Here is a 17682-nt window from a genome sequence, read left to right as displayed (position 1 = left end):
TGTTCTTTACGATTTCTTCCATCTTCCCGGCTGTTTCTTGGGTAGCCCTTGGTAGCTCCCTGAAGCCATCTCAGTGAGATGGCATCAGGGAGTCATCAAACAGGTGGCATCCTGGCTGAGTCAGTCCTGTCGCTGATGTTTAAGTATTCTGATCTTTCCGAATCGCACAAATGCCATAGCCCCATGTACAGTGGCTGCTCCATCCACTTGAATGGTAGAGACTGTTGAACCAGCCCTTGCCAATGATACAGATCCTTTGCCTTCACAACAATTACCTTGCACTACACTACACACAGAAATCATAATAGCGTGATGCATCAAATGAACAAATCCATAAGGGTTATGATGAGGGTTCGAACCTACATACGGAATGTTCCCAAACGTGCCTTAGTTGACTGCACCATGACATGGTTAACAGAATTCCAACCTGGAGTGCTACTGCCCTCGCAAGGCTGCTGCAGCTTCTCTGAAGCACAAACCGGTGTTTTGGACAATTTCCCAATGCATCTGGGCTCTGTCAACCAAATGTTCTAAGGACAAAGAAAAAAAAAGTTAAAAAACTTTGTTCAAAATGTTCAAAACAAAAAGCTCTGTCGAGTCATCTCGGAATGGGTTCGCTTGGGCGTGGTTGAAATGACCTCATCTCTCAGTTGGGTTTCGTGCCTGTTTCTGGTTCCGAAACAGGACTTTGCAGACCTCCAGTTCATTCTGGACTCTTCCCGTCTGAACTTGTGGGTTTATTGCCCTTCCTTTCGGATGACTACTCTGTCCCAGGTCCGTCTTCTGTTGGAGCCGGACGCTGGGATGGTGTCCCTGGACCTCAAGGACACGTATTGGCATGTCCCGATTCATTCGAGGTTCAGGCACTGGCTCGGTTTTGTTGTGGGACATCAAGGTTACAGCTTTTATTGCCTTCCATTCAGCTTGAATCTGGCGCCTTGTGTTTTCACATACCTTACTTGAGTCGTGGTTGCTCGCCTGCATCTGTTAGGTGTTCGGGTTCTGGCCTACCTCGATGACTGACTGGTTTGGGCTTCCAGCCAGTCCGTGTGTCTGCTCACCAGTGATTTGGTTCTTTTCCAGCTTGCCAGGTTCGGGTTATTGGTTAACTGGCGGTGGTCCCATAAGGTTCCCTCTCAGGTTCAGTCTTGGCTGGGTCTTGTGTGTGTGGGACACTCGGACCGCTTCCTAGTCTCTCCCTCCGGCAGCTCTGTTTCGGCTGCATTCCCGCCTTCGTCTGTTTTTGAGGGGCTCCTGGGTCACGCGGCTGTTGCTCGTGGGTTTGTGCAGAAGCCTGAACTTTGCCGTGATGGTCTACCCACCAGGTCGGGTGTGGCTTCGTCAGCTGTTCCAATCCTTCGGGGGCGTCCCTTCCGCCTATCACAACAGCTGGATTTGGCCTCCAGGGGGGCTTTGCGTCGGCTGCCGTGTTACCGGCCTCTTCGGGTTTTTCGGGGTTCAGTGCTTTGGCGCCTACCCGTACCCTCACTCGATGTGTTCATGGACGTGTCGTCTCTGGGCTGAGGCTTTGTGATCACGTATCAACCAACCAACCAACCTGACCAGTGCTCACCAGGCTGGCCAGGGACGGTGGGGTCCATCCTTCCGAAGGTCTCTCAGCATGGTTCGGAGTTCGCGGCTGTGTGGATGTCGTTTCGGAGAATCCGGGTCGCTCACGGATCGACGATCTGGTTCCATTCAGACTGCCTCCCCTCTCTTACTCAGTGGTTCATTGCCTGAACCACAGGGGGGGGGGGTTCGATGCGGTCCGTGGTACTTTGGGTCTAGTCACTTTGGGTGACTCGTCTATTGAGTTCTCGGTTTGGCTCTCCTGGCGATTCATGTTCAGGGGGTGTCCAGTGTCCTAGCGGATGGCCTGTCCCGGTTCATTTCCCTTTCTACGGAATGGACAGTTGACGCTGCCTCGTTCAGTTGGCTCTGCCGGACGTGCGGGCCTCCGGAAGTCTCATAGGATCTCTTTGTGTCGGCATGGTCAAGGTGTTTTCCGGTATACATGGCGCCCTTCCCCACCTGCGAGGCCATCGGGGTCGACGCCTTCAGGAAGGACTGGGTGAGTTGGGGTTACCTGTACCTCTTTCCCCAGGTTCAGCTGTTGCTCCAGGCTCACTTGGAAACTTACCAGGGAAGAGTTGTCCTTCTGGCTCCTTGATAGCCAGCCCAGCCTTGGTTTCAGGCGCTGCTTGCTCGGTGTCCGAACCTGAGTGTCTTCCTGCGACTCCACCTCTTTTAGCAGATCAGTCCAGCCTGGTACGAGGCTAGTTCATTCGTTCTTCTCGAGTCTTCCTGTCTGTGTTTCTGACTCTGGTCTATCATCATTTGTATGGTGTGCAGGGGGATTTGTTGTTGGTCTCCCACCTGCGTGCTTCATCTCGGTGGCAGTATGAAGTTTCCTGGCAGTCCTTCCGGTTTTCCTATCACTGCATAGATGTACTTCGGTTTCTGATAAGGTTGTCTTGTCCTTCCTTTCGTGGTTGTTCCAGGACCATCATCTTATGCCGAATACTGTTGCCTCGTATCGTGCAGCGCTGGTGGAACCACTGCAGCTTGCATTCGGTATTGTTACTACTGCTCCATTCCGTATGCTGTCTCATGCGTTGTTTCACCTCCGGCCTGCTCAAGCTGCTCCTGAGCCATCCTGGTCGTGGGATTGGGTGCTCTCCTTTCTCTCTTCTCCTTGGTTTTAAGTGGCCCCTTCGGTTCAGGATTGTTTCTCTAAGACTTTTTTTTCCTGTTGGTATTGGCCTCTGGGGGTCGGGTCAGGGGGCTTCATGCTCTCTGGCGTAGGGATTTCTGCTCTTTTGATTATGGTGGTAGGTTTATTCGTCTGCAGTCGTTTTCTTATTTTCTTGCGAAAAATGAGTCTGCTGCTTTCCGGGGGGGTCCTTGGGTGGTTGATGCTTGGTTTGTTCGGCCTGGGGTTCATCATGTGTTATTTCCGGTTGCGGCTCTCCAGTGTTATTTGTGCGTCGTGGCTGTGGTGTCCAGGGATGCACTTTGGGTTGACCCGGTTTCCCTCCTTCTCTGTTCCCGGGCGCTGGTCTCCCAGGTCGTTCGCAGGGTTATCAAGTCTAGCCAGCCTGCGGTCTATCTTCGTGCCCACGATGTTCGTAAGTTTGCTGCTTTGGCTGTCGTCTTTGGCAACATGTCATGGGTTGACATTCGGGCGCGGGGTTTTTGGAGGTCGGACAGGATTCTGGCCGCTCAATACCTTGTCATTGTTCCTGGACCTCGAAGGGCCTGCGTTGCATTGGATCGCCGATTGCAACTAGTTGTCTTGGCTTCAAGTTGAGGAGCGAGGACCGATCGCCTCCCCGGTAAGTCCCTGTTTTCCATTATCTTTGGGTAGTTAGCTCCAGGGAGCCGATGGGGCTTTCCCAAGAAAACCAGCGTTGAATGTAATGAAACGCCTTTTTCTGGGTGAGACCCGGAGGTTCCCCTGCACCCTCCCTCCCTCTGGATGGTTGTGTTTTCTCTTATTTTGACATCCAGCCTAAGAACTGAAGGGTGGATCGCCGGCAATACAGGACAATATTTTTTCTTAAGTATAGTAAGCTGTTTCTAATAACATTTTAACAAGCACCTTCTGTCCTATTCATATACTGTATAATTTTGTAGATTTTTCTAAATTTTCTTGGCTAAATTTTATTAATAATGTAAACTTATTTAATCAGCTGGTGTGAATCGAGATGAAATTATAGCTGAAGCCAAAAAGAAGCCCATTGACCTTGACCATGAGAAAGAATGGAAACTAGCTCGTACCATCCTTAGGCTTCCAGACATTCTTGTTCGAATCACAGAAGACTTGTATCTCCACCCGTTATGTGAATATCTTTATGAGGTAAGTCCTAAGCTCTGAACCAGTGCATTGCAAATTATGTTTTTATAAAATAAATGTTATCTAAATAGGGTTTCCTCTTGATTGGTTGATATCAAGTTGACTCAAGTGAGTACTTTACCATCCCTTGTGACTGCCATGTTATTTTAATTCAGTTGCTAGGATGCTGTGGAATTTAATTCAACTTTTGGGGTATTGTGCTGTTTTGGTTCAGCCCTTAGGGGTGCTATTTGAATTCAGCCATTAGGATACTATGCAGTTTAGACATAAGATAGCTTTAATGTATTTCTTCTCAATACAGTGAAAAACTTAGGCCCAAAAGCAGTGGGTGTTTACCTTATCACATGCAAAGATATATGTATGATCATGTATACTCTACTACTGAAAAGTTTAAATTATCTAATCTAATTACTATGTCCTCATAGAAGAGCTTGAAGCTCCCAAACCCTACAATTGGAGGCAAAAGCCAACAGGAAAATAGCTATTAAAAAGGAATCCCAGACCTAAAGGGACACTAAACTGAAGAGGAGAATAAAGGCAAGTATGCTCCCCAAGAATTAACACTTTCGCCCAGCGGTGGCACTGGACATCATCACCAAGTTTTCTCTTGTGTCCGCATGGGTGACTCCAGCTGGAGTCTCGAGAAAAAATATTTGTATAAATTCCAATTTCTATCCGATCTACTTGGAGATAGTTTACAAATGTTCGCCGTGAAATTTACGTTTTCTCTAATAGCCGAAGAGCTTATTTGGGAGAACGGCATGGCAGTGAATCATCGTGGTAAAACAATTGTATTATTGACACGACGAGTATAATATACGAAGTTTTTTTAATTGTTGCCGGTCGAACGCATCCTTATGTGACGTTTTATACTTATGTTCTTCTAGAACATTCTATTGCGAACACATTGGTACAAAAATGAAATACGTACATCGAAAAATAATGTCAGGACAGTGAATTGAATATACACTTTTCAATGCGGGTTTCGCCGATATGCCGCCGCGGGTAACACTTCAGCCACTTCCCACACTTTTGTGGGTGGGCTGCGACATTGATTCTATATTTATATGCCTATGTCCATGTAGAGAATTTTGTTGCAATTTCAGTGATACCAAAATTAACCCTGTAGGACAAGTGTGGAGTTGACAACCCTGAAGATAGTAGAAACATTTCGTTGCTGTCTGGCGCTCACGGCTAGTGATCGACGTAGTTTTTTATTTGGTGCTGATCTAACTTATGTTTTGGTGACATTTTATACTTATGTTCTTCTGGAACATTCTATTGCGAACACATTGGTACAAAAATGAAATGCGTACATCGAAAATTAACGTCAGGACAGTGACAAGAGTATACACTTTTAAATGTTGCCGCTCGATCGCCCGAAACGGTGCGAGCACAAGGGGAAAGTTTTTTTCTATTCGCTGGAGCGCGAAAGTGTTAAGTGGGTTCATGTGCCAAATGAGCTGGCCGAAGGTGAAACTATGCACCGGACAGCTTCTGAAATGGTGCAGAGAAAATGTTGATGTTAAATGCAAGCAGCAGCAGCAGCTCCATCATCACTAAATGATTTGAGGCGACAGTATATGGTATAAGATGCTGATCAAGAAACAACAAAGAAAGGAACAAAAACTTCACACTAATGGAGACCAAAAAGTAACGATGAGTGGAAATGAATCAGAAAAAAAGAATGCAGAGAAACCTCATACTGTTGCTATGAAGTCGGATGCAGGTGGGACACCATCAACTAGCCACCTGCTCACCATGAAGATGGTGATAAAATATGCATGAAATACCTGACACAAGGAAACAAGAAGTTTAAACCAATGAGGTACATTATAAGGTTAATCTTCGAAAGAGACGGAGCTGCAGAAAAATATCTGGGGTTGGACACAGAGCAAGTATCGCCTGAAACTAAAGTTGGGCTGGCTTCCAAGGAGCCAGAAGGACCATCTTGTCCTGGTAGGACTCCAACCTGGCCAGGACCTGGAACAACAGAAACCTCATTGCATCCTGTCCAACTGAAAGGCATCCACAGTTAGGGCTGTGGGGAATTGGAGAATGGAGCCACATAGAGTTGAAGGTGCTGATTCGAAGACTTGACTTGGGATTCTTGGTTAGCATGGCTTTCCCTGCCTCCTGCAGCCTTGATCCAGCTCTAGCAGCTGTTTGCTGGTGTTGAGGGGGGTGTGGATGACTTGGCAGTTGTTCAGGCAGCTGTGCAGGAGCCTGAACTTTGTTCTTCAGGTTTACCCGTTGGGAAGGGTTTTGCTTTGGAGGTTGTTCTGGATCCTTTGGGGCAGCCCCCCTTTCACAGCTCATGCGATCGCTGGGTGCGGGCTTCAGGAGTCCCCATGCTAGCTGCTGCATCTCTAGCTTGCTCTTCCAGTTTCTCGAGGTTTGATTCCCTGGAGTCTTCCTCCTTTCTCGCTCAACGTTTTCACAGACGCCTCAGCCAGGGTCGTTGGCTCCTTTCCCTTCGTCAGGTGCACAGTACTGTGTAGGAGTTTGCGGCTGTGTGGTAGGCGCTGCAGTGGGTTTGGATTCCCCCAGGCTCAGTGATCCGACTCCATTCAGACTGTTTTCCCATGGTTCATTGTCTCGACCGGGGGGATGTCTTCAGTCCACAGGTCTTCGGAGCTGGTCGCTTCGAGTAGCTTGTCTGCCGAGTTCTTGGGTTTTGCACCTTCACGCTGTTCAAGTCCATGGAGTGTTCAACATCTTGGTCGATGGTCTTTCTCTGTTCCCTTTCCTTCCACAGATTGAATCATTGATACCGCTTCATTTCCTTGGCTTTACAAGATGTTTAGACACCCAGATATTGACTTCTTCATGTTAGGGAGCCGGTGGCTGAGCGGACAAAACACTGGACGCATGTTCCTGTGGTCCCGGATTCGATCCCAGGCGCCGGCAAGAAACAATGGGCAGAGTTTCTTTCACCCTGATGCCCCTGTTACCTAGCAGTAAATAAGTACCTGGGAGTTAGTCAGCTGTCACGGACTGCTTCCTGGGGGTGGAGGCCTGGTTGAGGACCGGGCCGCGGGGACACTAAAGCCCCGAAATCATCTCAAGATAACCTCAAGATCAAGAGTGGTCTCAGCATTTGCTGCTGTACATGGTGGCGTTTCCTGACTGCAAGGCCTTCACGGTTGCAATTTAACGCTTTTTCTGTGGGAAGCCCCAACGGCTCCCTGGAGCTTATCGGGCTAATGTATGTTATATTAGACCGGGTCATTAGCTAAGGAGTTCAGACCTACCAGGGACTAGTGCCAGAACCTGGCCCCTTCAGAGAGGTTTCAGGGAGCAATGGCCCTGGAAAACCCCTTTGTGGTTGGGGTTTTCCTTATCTGCCATCGACCGGGGTTAGACACCCAGAAAGGTAGGCATAACAAAACAAACCCCACATGGTAAAAAACTAAAACAAAAAAACGAACAGAGAGGTAGTAACTCCCTACAATCACAAGGAAACAAGTAAACATCACACTTTACTGCCGCGCCGATCGTCCACGCAGCCCTCCCCGCCCCGAGAGGGGGAGGGGGGAGCCCCAGACCTACCACGCCGGCTGCCAAGCTTCAGTTCGTAAGCTAATGTCAACCGGGATAGACGCTTCTCTGGCCTCAGTTTCCTAGGCGGTGTTTGCCTTGTATGGCGTTCACTGCCGTGTGTTGTGTTGTGCGGTGACCAGGAGTACCTCATCAGTGCCAGGGCTGCATGCGCTTAGTGGCTGACTTCCCTAAGCGCCCTGTGAGTACTGCCCTTGCGTAACAGGGTTATCTTCTCTGAGGCGTTCGGGAACCGTTCCCGTAGAGGTTCCTGCTGCTCGGCATTTGCCTCGCCCTAGGGGCCAGCTGGGGCTTGGGGCCCTTGTTTGGCCCTGGGTAGGGATTGGTATTGTGCTGGTTAGGGTGTCAAGGTGTTGCACAGCCTGCCACCTAAGCGGCGGCTGGTTCCTGTTGCCTCTGGAGACAGTGTACTTTTGTGGGGGTTTTCTTTTGTTTTTATTTTCATGCCTAGTGGGGGTCTGCCTAGTGTGGCTATAGTTCCACTGGTAGTGTTTGGTGGCCCTCTGCTAGGGCCCCGTGATTGTACACGTCGCAGGGGTTTTCAGTGCTATTTTCTACCCTCTTGTAATGTTTGGGTTTCTTAACCGGTTAGCAACACCTTGCCCGGGCTTCCCGAAGCAGTCAGCCTACAGGCCCTGGAAACCCCTGTCTGGGCTCACGGGACCATTGAATGTGTTCCGGGTTCCAACCTGTCTTGTACGGGATCGTTGGTTGCTGTGCCTTTGTCTCCGGGTGACAGTCGCCATTTTTACCTCTGTCGTACTGCCTGTTGGGTCACTGACACCTTGACCCGAAGTCTTGCGAGAGATTCTTTGCTTGTTCTCCAGTACTCTCCTGATGTTATTACTGTTCAGAGTACAGGCGGCATCCGTATTACAAGCTAGGTTAGGTTGCTGCAACATGCTAGGTTGGTTTCCCACTCGGATGCCCTGAGGCCGCCCCATTTGGTTAGGTGCTGTTCGCCCCTTTCCCTCCCTGTTCCCGGCTCCGGACTGTCTGTGGGTTTCGGGGTCGGGGCAGGGTTTAGTTGGGGCCGAGACTCGGGCGGTTTTCGGGGGCTGCCCTGTTCGGGTTGGGGGGATGGAGGTTTTTCGAGGCGGTTCCTCCTGCCAAGGCTTTTGGGTCTTACCAGCGGCTCTTTCTTGCTGCCTTTCCCATGGACTCTTGCTTTTCTTTAAGGGCGGAGGGCTTGGAGGACGGCTCTGCCCCGGGGCCTCTGTTGTTGGTTCCCGGGGCTGTGGGGGATGCCTGCTAGCAGTTCTGGAGTGGTTTGCCCCTGCCTGGGTTTTCTGCTGTTTGGCGGCATATTTCGCCCATCCAGTCTACTTGCTTCCCACTTTAGCTGGCGTGTTTTTGTATCTTTAGCGTCAGTCACAGCCCCTGCTGGCGGCCATTTTCGTCTGCCGGTTTCCTGGCGTGGCCAGGCGCGGCGTTGCGGTATGTTTACATGCAACTGGGTGTACAAGCGAGCTTCTTGGGTGAGTTTTCACCTTTTTTCAGGGGTTTTTATTCTCCTGTTGTCGTTTCTTTGCGTTTCTGGTGTTTTCTGCCCGTTGCCTGTTCCTCTGGCAAAGTTTGGGTGTTGCTTTTACAATGGGTTTTCCATTTTGTCTGTTTTGGGTCTGGGCCTTTGGGTTTGGGCTCAGTGTCCCCTGGCTGGTATGCTTGCTCCCACACCTTGTCCCTCGGTTTTTGGTCTGTTATGACCGTTTTCCCAGGGGGTTCTGTCTGGGGGCTGTGCTTTGCCTTTCTGTGGTGTTCTCCGCTGGCAAATGTGGTGGTTTGGGCTCCCCCTGGCTCGATTCTGGGTTCCTTTGTATTCTTTGGTTTCGTTCCGGAGATTTCTTCCTCTTGGGGCCCCCTTTGTGGGTTCAGGGGGCTTTGTTTCCTCGTGTGACCCGGTTCTGCCTTCTGGGGTTCCGGGGTCTTCCTGGCTTGCAGACTGATCTTTTTGGGTCTTGGCACATGTTGTGGTCGTGCTGAGACTTTGAGGTTTTGCTGTCGAGGTGGGCCTATTGATGCAGTTTTGTGCCTTCTTTGCCTGGCCGGCGTGGTGCTCTCTGCCCACTGGTTGGCGACTTGTACTTTTCTTTTACAAGGTATGTGTGTGTGTACACATGTACATGTGTACGCTGTGTAATTACCTAAATGTAGTTACAGGATGAGAGCTACACTCCCATCCTTCTGTGTGTGTGTAATTACCTAAGTAATTACCTAAGTGTAGTTACAGGATGAGAACTACACTTGTGGTGTCCTGTCTTCCCAGCACTCTTTGTCATATAACGCTTCGAAACTACTGACGGTCTTGGCCTCCACCACCTTCTCACTTAACTTGTTCCAACCGTCTACCACTCTATTTGCGAAGGTGAATTTTCTTATATTTCTTCGGCATCTGTGTTTAGCTAGTTTAAATCTATGACCTCTTGTTCTTGAAGTGCCAGGTCTCAGGAAATCTTCCCTGTCGATTTTATCAATTCCTGTTACTATTTTGTATGTAGTGATCATATCACCTCTTTTTCTTCTGTCTTCTAGTTTTGGCATGTTTAATGCTTCTAACCTCTCCTCGTAGCTCTTACCATTCAGTTCTGGGAGCCACTTAGTAGCATGTCTTTGCACCTTTTCCAGTTTGTTGATGTGCTTCTTAAGATATGGGCACCACACAACAGCTGCATATTCTAGCTTTGGCCTAACAAAAGTCATGAACAATTTCTTTAGTATATCGCCATCCATGTAATTAAATGCAATTCTGATGTTAGAAAGCATAGCATAGGCTCCTTGCACAATATTCTTTATGTGGTTCTCAGGTGATAGTTTTCTATCTAGAACCACCCCTAGATCTCTTTCTTTATCAGAATTCTTTAAAGATTTCTCACATAATATATAGGTTGTGTGGGGTCTATGTTCTCCTATTCCACATTCCATAACATGACATTTATTAACATTAAATTCCATTTGCCAAGTGGTGCTCCATATACTTATTTTGTCCAGGTCTTCTTGAAGGGCATGACAATCATCTAAATTTCTTATCCTTCCTATTATCTTAGCATCATCAGCAAACATGTTCATATAATTCTGTATACCAACTGGTAGATCATTTATGTACACAATAAACATCACTGGTGCAAGAACTGAACCCTGTGGTACTCCACTTGTGACATTTCTCCATTCCGATACATTACCTCTGATTACTGCCCTCATTTTTCTATCAGTCAGAAAATTTTTCATCCATGATAGATGCTTACCTGTCACCCCTCCAATATTTTCCAGTTTCCAGAACAACCTCTTATGTGGAACTCTGTCGAAAGCCTTTTTTAGGTCCAGATAGATGCAGTCAACTCAACCATCTCTTTCCTGTAATATCTCTGTGGCTCGATCATAGAAACTGAGTAAATTCGATACACAGGATCTTCCAGATCGAAAACCATACTGTCTGTCTGATATTATATCATTTCTCTCCAGGTGTTCTACCCATTTAGTTTTGATTAGTTTTTCCAATACTTTCGCTATTACACTTGTCAATGATACAGGTCTATAGTTGAGGGGGTCTTCCCTGCTGCCACTTTTGTAGATTGGAACTATGTTAGCCTGTTTCCACACGTCTGCTACGATTCCTGTACACAGGGATGCCTGAAAGATCAGGTGAAGTGGAATGCTGAGCTCAGATGCACATTCTCTCAGAACCCATGGTGAAACTCCATCTGGGCCAGCTGCTTTGTTCTTACTGAGCTCCTTTAGCATATTTTCCACTTCATCTCTAGACACCTCTATCCGCTCTATGTTGTTCTCTGGAATTCTTATTGTGTCTGGTTCTCTGAAGATTTCATTTTGTACAAACACACTTTGGAACTTTTCATTTAATGTTTCACACATTTCCTTTTCATTTTCCGTGAATCTGTTTCCCATTTTCAACCTCTGGATATTATCCTTTACCTGCAATTTGTTGTTTATGAATTTGTAGAATAGGCCCGGTTCTGTTTTACATTTATCCGCTATCCCTTTTTCAATATTTCTTTCTGCCTCTCTCCTTACTGCTGTATAGTTGTTTCTCGCATCTTTGTATCGCTGGTATGTTTGGGGGTTTGGCCTCTTCCTATACTGATTCCATTTTTGTGTCTTTTGATCTCTGGCCCTCTCACAATTTCTGTCGAACCAATCCTGTTTTCTGGCCCTGCATCTCTGTTTTGGTATAAATTTTTTTGTGCCTTTATCATATATTTCACAAAACTTGACATACATCTCATTCACTTCCTTGCCTAGCATCAAGTCTGTCCAATTATACTCACTAAAAAAATTTCTAAGGTCACCATAATGTCCTCTCCTGAAGTCTGGTTTTTCAACTGCTTCAACCTCCTTATTTTCTTCCAGCTTATAAAGCATTGCATACTTTATTCCCAAAAAGACATGGTCACTTTTACCCAAGGGAGGAAGGTACTGAATGTCAAATATCTCTTCCTCCTTCCTGGTAAATATCAAATCTAGCATGGAAGGAACGTCCCCTTCCCTCATTCTCGTAGCTTGTTTAACATGTTGATACAAGAATGTTTCCAGGATGAGGTCTACAAATTTACAGGTCCAAAAATCTTCTGTTTTAGCTTCATATGCTTCCCAGTCTATGGATTTCAAGTTGAAGTCACCGACTATCAACAGTCGTGATCTATCGTTATCCGCTCTTGCTATAATCTCTCTCATTATTGTTATAAGACCTTCACGTTTACTATCTAGCTCCTCCTTTGACCATGTGCTGCTTGGCGGTGGACTATATGCATTTATTAACATTAGTTTATCATCCTCATGACAGATCTCTAGTGCTATTATGTCAACTTCTTGTGGATTGGCAGTCATTATTTCCTTCACCTTTAGGTGTTCTTTCACCAGCACAGCAACGCCACCGCCTTTCCTAATTTTTCTGTCCCGTCTCCAAATTGAGTAGCCCCTTGGGAATATGACCTCATTTAAAATTACATCTTCAAGTTTTGTCTCCGTGAGTGCAACAATGTCTGGTGTCTGTAGCTGTATTACATCACTTAACTCCAGTATCTTCGATCTCACTCCATCTATGTTGGTGTATGAAATCTTCAGGAACTTGTTCCCCCTCTCCTTATTCTTCACTCCCCCTCTCTCTATTGATTTTGTTGGTTTGCCTTTATGTACCACTTTACTGGTTTGCCTACCCCTATCACTTTGTAGAAAAAAGAATTTATTTCTTCTTCATTCCTGCTCTCATTTAAATGTTTTGCCTCGGCGAGGTTCAGTTTCAGCTTCTCTCTATCTTCTTTTGAAAGATCTCGTCTTAACGACCACCCTTTCCCATCCTCATCACTTTGCAATTTTCTAGCATTCCTTAGTACTTCTTCCATCTGTTTGGCACCATTTAGGGTGATCCTCAAAGGTCGATCTTTCCCTTTTATGTACCTGCCTATTCTCCTGTAGTCGCACACATTCTCTATGGTTGTAAGACCTTCTACGAGACCAACAATTTTATCTACTACTTTAGCTTCTTCTACAGCTCTTTCTGACCTAGATGTTATCGCCTTTTCTTTGCAGCCAAAAATGATCAGGGACTTACTCCGATCAACTGTGTTTTGCACCAACTTCGGGTTAGATGCCAATTCTTTCCTCACTTCTAGCCTAATGTTTGTTTTATCTTGGTTGCTGCAGTGTTTGACTTCCTTTACAGTGTGTGTGTAACATATCTTGTGTGTTTGTGTATATGTATATGTATGTGTATATACATAATGTGCATATGTGTGTACTTTTTCTTTCGGAAGGAGTTCTGTTCCCTTCTCTGTTGACGGGGCGCTGGGGGAGCAGCTTGCTCTGTTGACTCTCGCATGGTCCCGCTGTTGGTGGGCGCTTTTGGTTGTCTTCCGGCCTCTGGTGGCGTCGATGGACGGCTTCTTCCCCTTTGGGGGGGTTCAGAGCTGGCGGGGTGGGCTTCTTCCCCTGCGCATCATCATGTCATCTTAGTGGGTGCGTTGGACGTGATCGATCCGCCCCATCCTTCTGGGGTTCCCGTCAGCTCTTTGCAGTCATGGGCCTTTCGCATCTGCAGTTCTTTTGGACTTCTTCAGTCTGCGCCCTGGATTCTTTGCCCTCCTCGGAGGACTGTAGTCTCCTGTCCGGCTTCTGTTGGGGCCGGGTGCCTGGATGGTGGCCCGGGACCTCTAGGTCACTTCTTGGCACGTTCCTCTCCAGTTTTCTGGGACTGGCACAGTTGGTGGTGGGGCTTCAGGCATGCTGCTTTTGTTGCCTTCCCTATTTAGTAATATGCACTTTTTTCCTTTTTTTTTCATCTTTACCGGATCTTAGTGCCCTGTCTGAGTCTGAGATTCGGTGTCTGGCCTACCTTGACGACTGGCTGGTGTGGGCTCCCAGTCAGTCCGCTTGTCTGCACGCCTGGGTTGTGGTTCTTTCGAGATCGCCGGGTTTGGTTTCCTGGTGATCTGGAGGTCATTCCATCTGTTTCCATTCCGGGTTCAAACCTGGGCCTTGTTTAGGACTATTGGGCCACTCCTTGTCTTTCCCTCCAGAAGTGTTACTGCGGCTGTGGTCCCGCCTTCGGGTGTACATGAGGGGGTCCCGGGTTGCTCAGCGGTTGCTTGAGCAGTTGTGCGGGAGTCTGAACTTCGACGTGCTGGTCTGCCCGCGGAGTCAGGTTTGGCTTTGGCATCTGTTTGCCGAAGCAAACATTGGCATCTTCCTTCGGAGACTCCCCTCCGCCTCTTGCATTCGTTGGGTTCGTTTCTCCGGGGATCTTGTGTTGGAGCTGCGTCACCAGCTTCCTCTTTGGGGTTTTCGGGGTTCCGTGCCTTGGGACATCCCCGAGCCTTCGCTCGATGTGTTCACGGACGGGTTATCTCTTGGCTGGGGCTTTGTGACCAGTGCTCGCCAGGTCGGCCGAGGTTGGTGGAGTCTGTCCGTCCGTCGGGCTCACAGTACGGTTCGGGAGTTTGTGGCTGTCTGGTTTGCGCTTCGGAGGGTTTGAGTCACTTGGTGCTCTACCATTCAGCTCTGTTCGGACTGTTCTCTGGCGGTTCTTGCTGGAACCACAGGGGTTTGGCTAACCGTGAGGTTCATGTCCAGGGTGTGTCCTGCGTCCTGGCGGACAGCTGTCTCGGTTCATTCCTCTCTTTGCGGATTGGCCAGTCGTCGCTGACTCATTTTGTTGGCTCTGTCGGACGTATGGACACCTGGCCATGGACTTCTCGGAGTCAGGGTGGTTTAGGCGTCGCCCATTTTATGTGGCGCCCTTTCCCACCTGCGAGGCATTCACGGTGGATGCTTTTCGGCCGGACTGGTCGAGGTGGGGGTACCTGTTCCTCTTCTCCCGGTCCAGCTGTTGCTTTGGGTTCTGGCTCGGTTGCAGCCCATTCCCACGAGAGCAGTCCTTATGGTTCCTTGGTGGCCGGCCCAGCCTTATTTTCAGATGCTGCTTGATAGGTGGCCGGCCCAGCCTTATTTTCAGATGCTGCTTGATAGGTGTCCGAACCCGGGGCGTTTTCCCGCGGCTCCGCCTCTTTTGGCAGGTTGAATCGGTCCTGTACATGACTGGTTCGGCCTTCTCCTCGGCTCTTCGCGTCTGATATTTTGACGCAGGTATCACCATCTCTGTGGTGTTCAGGTGGCTTTGTTGACGGTGTCCCACCTGCGAGCTTCGTCTTGGCGACAGTATGACCTTTCGTACGCTTTCTCGTGTTTTGTTTCACTTCCGGCCTGCTCATGTGTCGCCTGAGCCGTCCTGGTCCTTGATCAGGCTGCCTTCTTATCTTCTCCTCAGTTTGTGGTAGCCTCTTCGGTTCAGGTTTCTGCTCTTTGGTACTGGTGGTAGGCTGCACACGTACAAATCTTTCTCCGTCCTGGCGACGGTCGAGACGGCTGCTTTCCGGAGGGGTTCTTGGGTCATTGATGCTTGATTGGTTTGGCTGGGGGTGCGTCCTGTGTTGTTCGGTTGTGCTTTTTGCCGTTGCCTGCGTACCGTGTCTGGGGATGCGCTGTGGTTCATCCGGTTCCCCTCGTTCCATGTTTTCAGGGCTCGGGTCTCCCAGGTCGTCCGCAGAGTTTTTCATTCTTCCAGCCTGCGGTCTGTCTTTGCGCCCATGCTGTTCAGACGTTTGCAGCTTTTGCTGCTGTGTTGGCGACGTCTAGGGCTCATTTCGGGCACAGGGATTTGAGGGTCGCACAGGTTCTTGGCCGCCCAATCTTTATTGCGCGTCTGCTCCTGTGCGTTCTTGTTGCCTTGGGTCACAGGTTGCGACCTGTTGTCTCGGCTTTGCATTGCAGAGTTTGTGGAGGCCGCCTCCCAGGTTCGCCTTTTCCTTCTCTGGGTATGAAGCTCCAGGGAGCCGTAGGGGCTCCCCACAGAAAATCAACGTTGAATGTAATGAAATGCCATTTTCTGGGTGAGCCCCGGAGACTCCCTGGCAACCCTCCCTCCCACCGGTCGGCGTTTTTTTCGCGGTGGTTGAAGCTTAGCTTCTGAACTGAAGCTTGGCAGCTGGCGCGGTAGGTCCGGGGCTCCCCCCCTCCCCCTCTTGGGGCGGGGAGGGCTGCGCGGACAATCGGCACGGCAGTAAAGTGTGATGTTTGCTTGTTTGCTTGTTTCCTTGTGATTGTAGGGAGTTTCTACCTCTCTGGGTGCCTAACCCCGGTCGATGGCAGATAAGGAAAACCCCAACCACAAAGGGGTTTTCCAGGGCCATTGCTCCCTGAAACCTCTCTGAAGGGGCCAGGTTCTGGCGCTTGTCCCTGGTAGGTCTGAACTCCTTAGCTAATGTCCCGGTCTAATATAACATACATTAGCCTGATAAGCTCCAGGGAGCCTCCGGGGCTCACCCAGAAAATGGCATTTCATTACATTCAACGCTGGTTTTTTTCTATTCTGTCTGGCTGTTTTCTGTCAGTTATCCAAACTGACATGTGCCATATTAGTTTGGTGTCATCAGTCCCCTGGAGTTCTGTATGCTTATCAGAGACCAGAGCCAGAACCTGGTCCACTCAGAGGCGCGCAGGGAGCAATGACCATTATGAGCACTCTACATGTCATAGAGTACGCCTTGTCTGCCATCAATTAGCAGGCACAGCTTGCATACAGGCAGCGGCCGACGATTCTCTCTGGGAACCGGTTTGTTTGTGTGTGTTGCTTCAGGGATATTTGTTTTGTTTTGTTTTAGCATATTTGCTGACTTTGGTGGAGGTGGTCTGCCTAGCTTCTCATTATTCCTGCCAAGGTTGGGTTGGTGGTCCTTCACTGTTGCCTCAAGGTTTCATGGCAACTTCTGGTGGTCAGTTTGCCTGCAACAGACAGGGTTTAACAGCTTAGCTAGCCCCAGTGCCTGGGCTTCCCATAGGGCTAACATACCCTACCGGCCCTGGGAAACCCCGTTGGGTTCGGGGGTACCATGGATGCGTCTTCTGAGCCTTGTCTTGGCCTTGTGCGATGCTGAAGGTTGATCGTTGCCACTGCCTCACGGTGACAATCACTCATCCTGCCTCTGTCATGATGCCTGTTGGGGCGGTGACACCTACAACCCTGAGTCTTGCAGGATTTGTTCTCAGCTTGTTATTCAGTTTACCCATTCGTTGTCCGAAGATGTTAGAGATCAGGCAGTGGCTTCGTTGCATGCTAGATATTCTTTGTTGCAACGAGCTAGGCTGGTTGCCTGGGTGGAAGCCTCGGAGCTGTCCCACATATGTTTTAGAGACCAGGATTGAGGGGCGTTGGTTAATCAACCGGGGTTCAGTCCGAGCCCCTTACTTCCTTCCTAGGTGGGTGTGGTTCGTCCTGCTCCTTCCTCCCCTCTCCCCCCGCCTCCTGCTTCCAGCTCCCAAACGTCTGTTACCGGGGCAGAGTTTATCTTGTGATGAGGCTCGGGTAACTTCGGGGATTGCCCCTTCCGATTTGTGGACGGAGGTTGAGCCCGATTTCCCTGCTGAGGCTTCAGAGTCGGCCCAGCAGGCTCCTTTCTTTGAAGCTTTTCCCTAGGACTCTTATCTTTTCTTTAAGGGTGGTAAGCGTGGATGGAGCCTCTGCCCCTGAGCTTGTGTCGAGGGTTTTGGGGGCTAGGGGGGGGGGGTCTGCTTGGATTTCTTTTGATCCTGCTTTGGCCCTTGTGCTTTTCGGGCAGGGTTTGTTGTTGCAGGGCTGAGGGTTTTCGTACCCTACATCCCTGTATGAATTTTTTGTTGGGTGCGGCTTCCCCCTCGTGTTCGTTTCCGGGGTGCCGTTGAACTCCTCAGATACGTCCTTCTGGAGGTTTCCTTCCTTT

General features: G+C 49.0%; 1 protein-coding gene across 2 annotated transcripts in view; it reads left to right on the top strand.

Moving 5' to 3' along the window:
- The window catches only part of ArgRS (arginine--tRNA ligase-like protein), a 277968-nt gene that overhangs the window by 240414 nt on the left and 19872 nt on the right, over nt 1–17682 (top strand). For both annotated transcript variants that reach the window (XM_069327302.1, XM_069327303.1), the window contains one exon: nt 3693–3859. In XM_069327302.1, the coding sequence (XP_069183403.1) occupies nt 3693–3859 (167 nt within the window). The remainder of the gene's footprint in view (nt 1–3692; nt 3860–17682) is intronic.

This window comes from Procambarus clarkii, chromosome 19 (genome assembly GCF_040958095.1).
Source record: "Procambarus clarkii isolate CNS0578487 chromosome 19, FALCON_Pclarkii_2.0, whole genome shotgun sequence".
Classification (NCBI taxonomy): Eukaryota; Metazoa; Arthropoda; class Malacostraca; order Decapoda; family Cambaridae; genus Procambarus; species Procambarus clarkii.
Note: the sequence above shows the minus strand (reverse complement) of the source record. Positions and strands in the feature narration are given on the sequence as shown.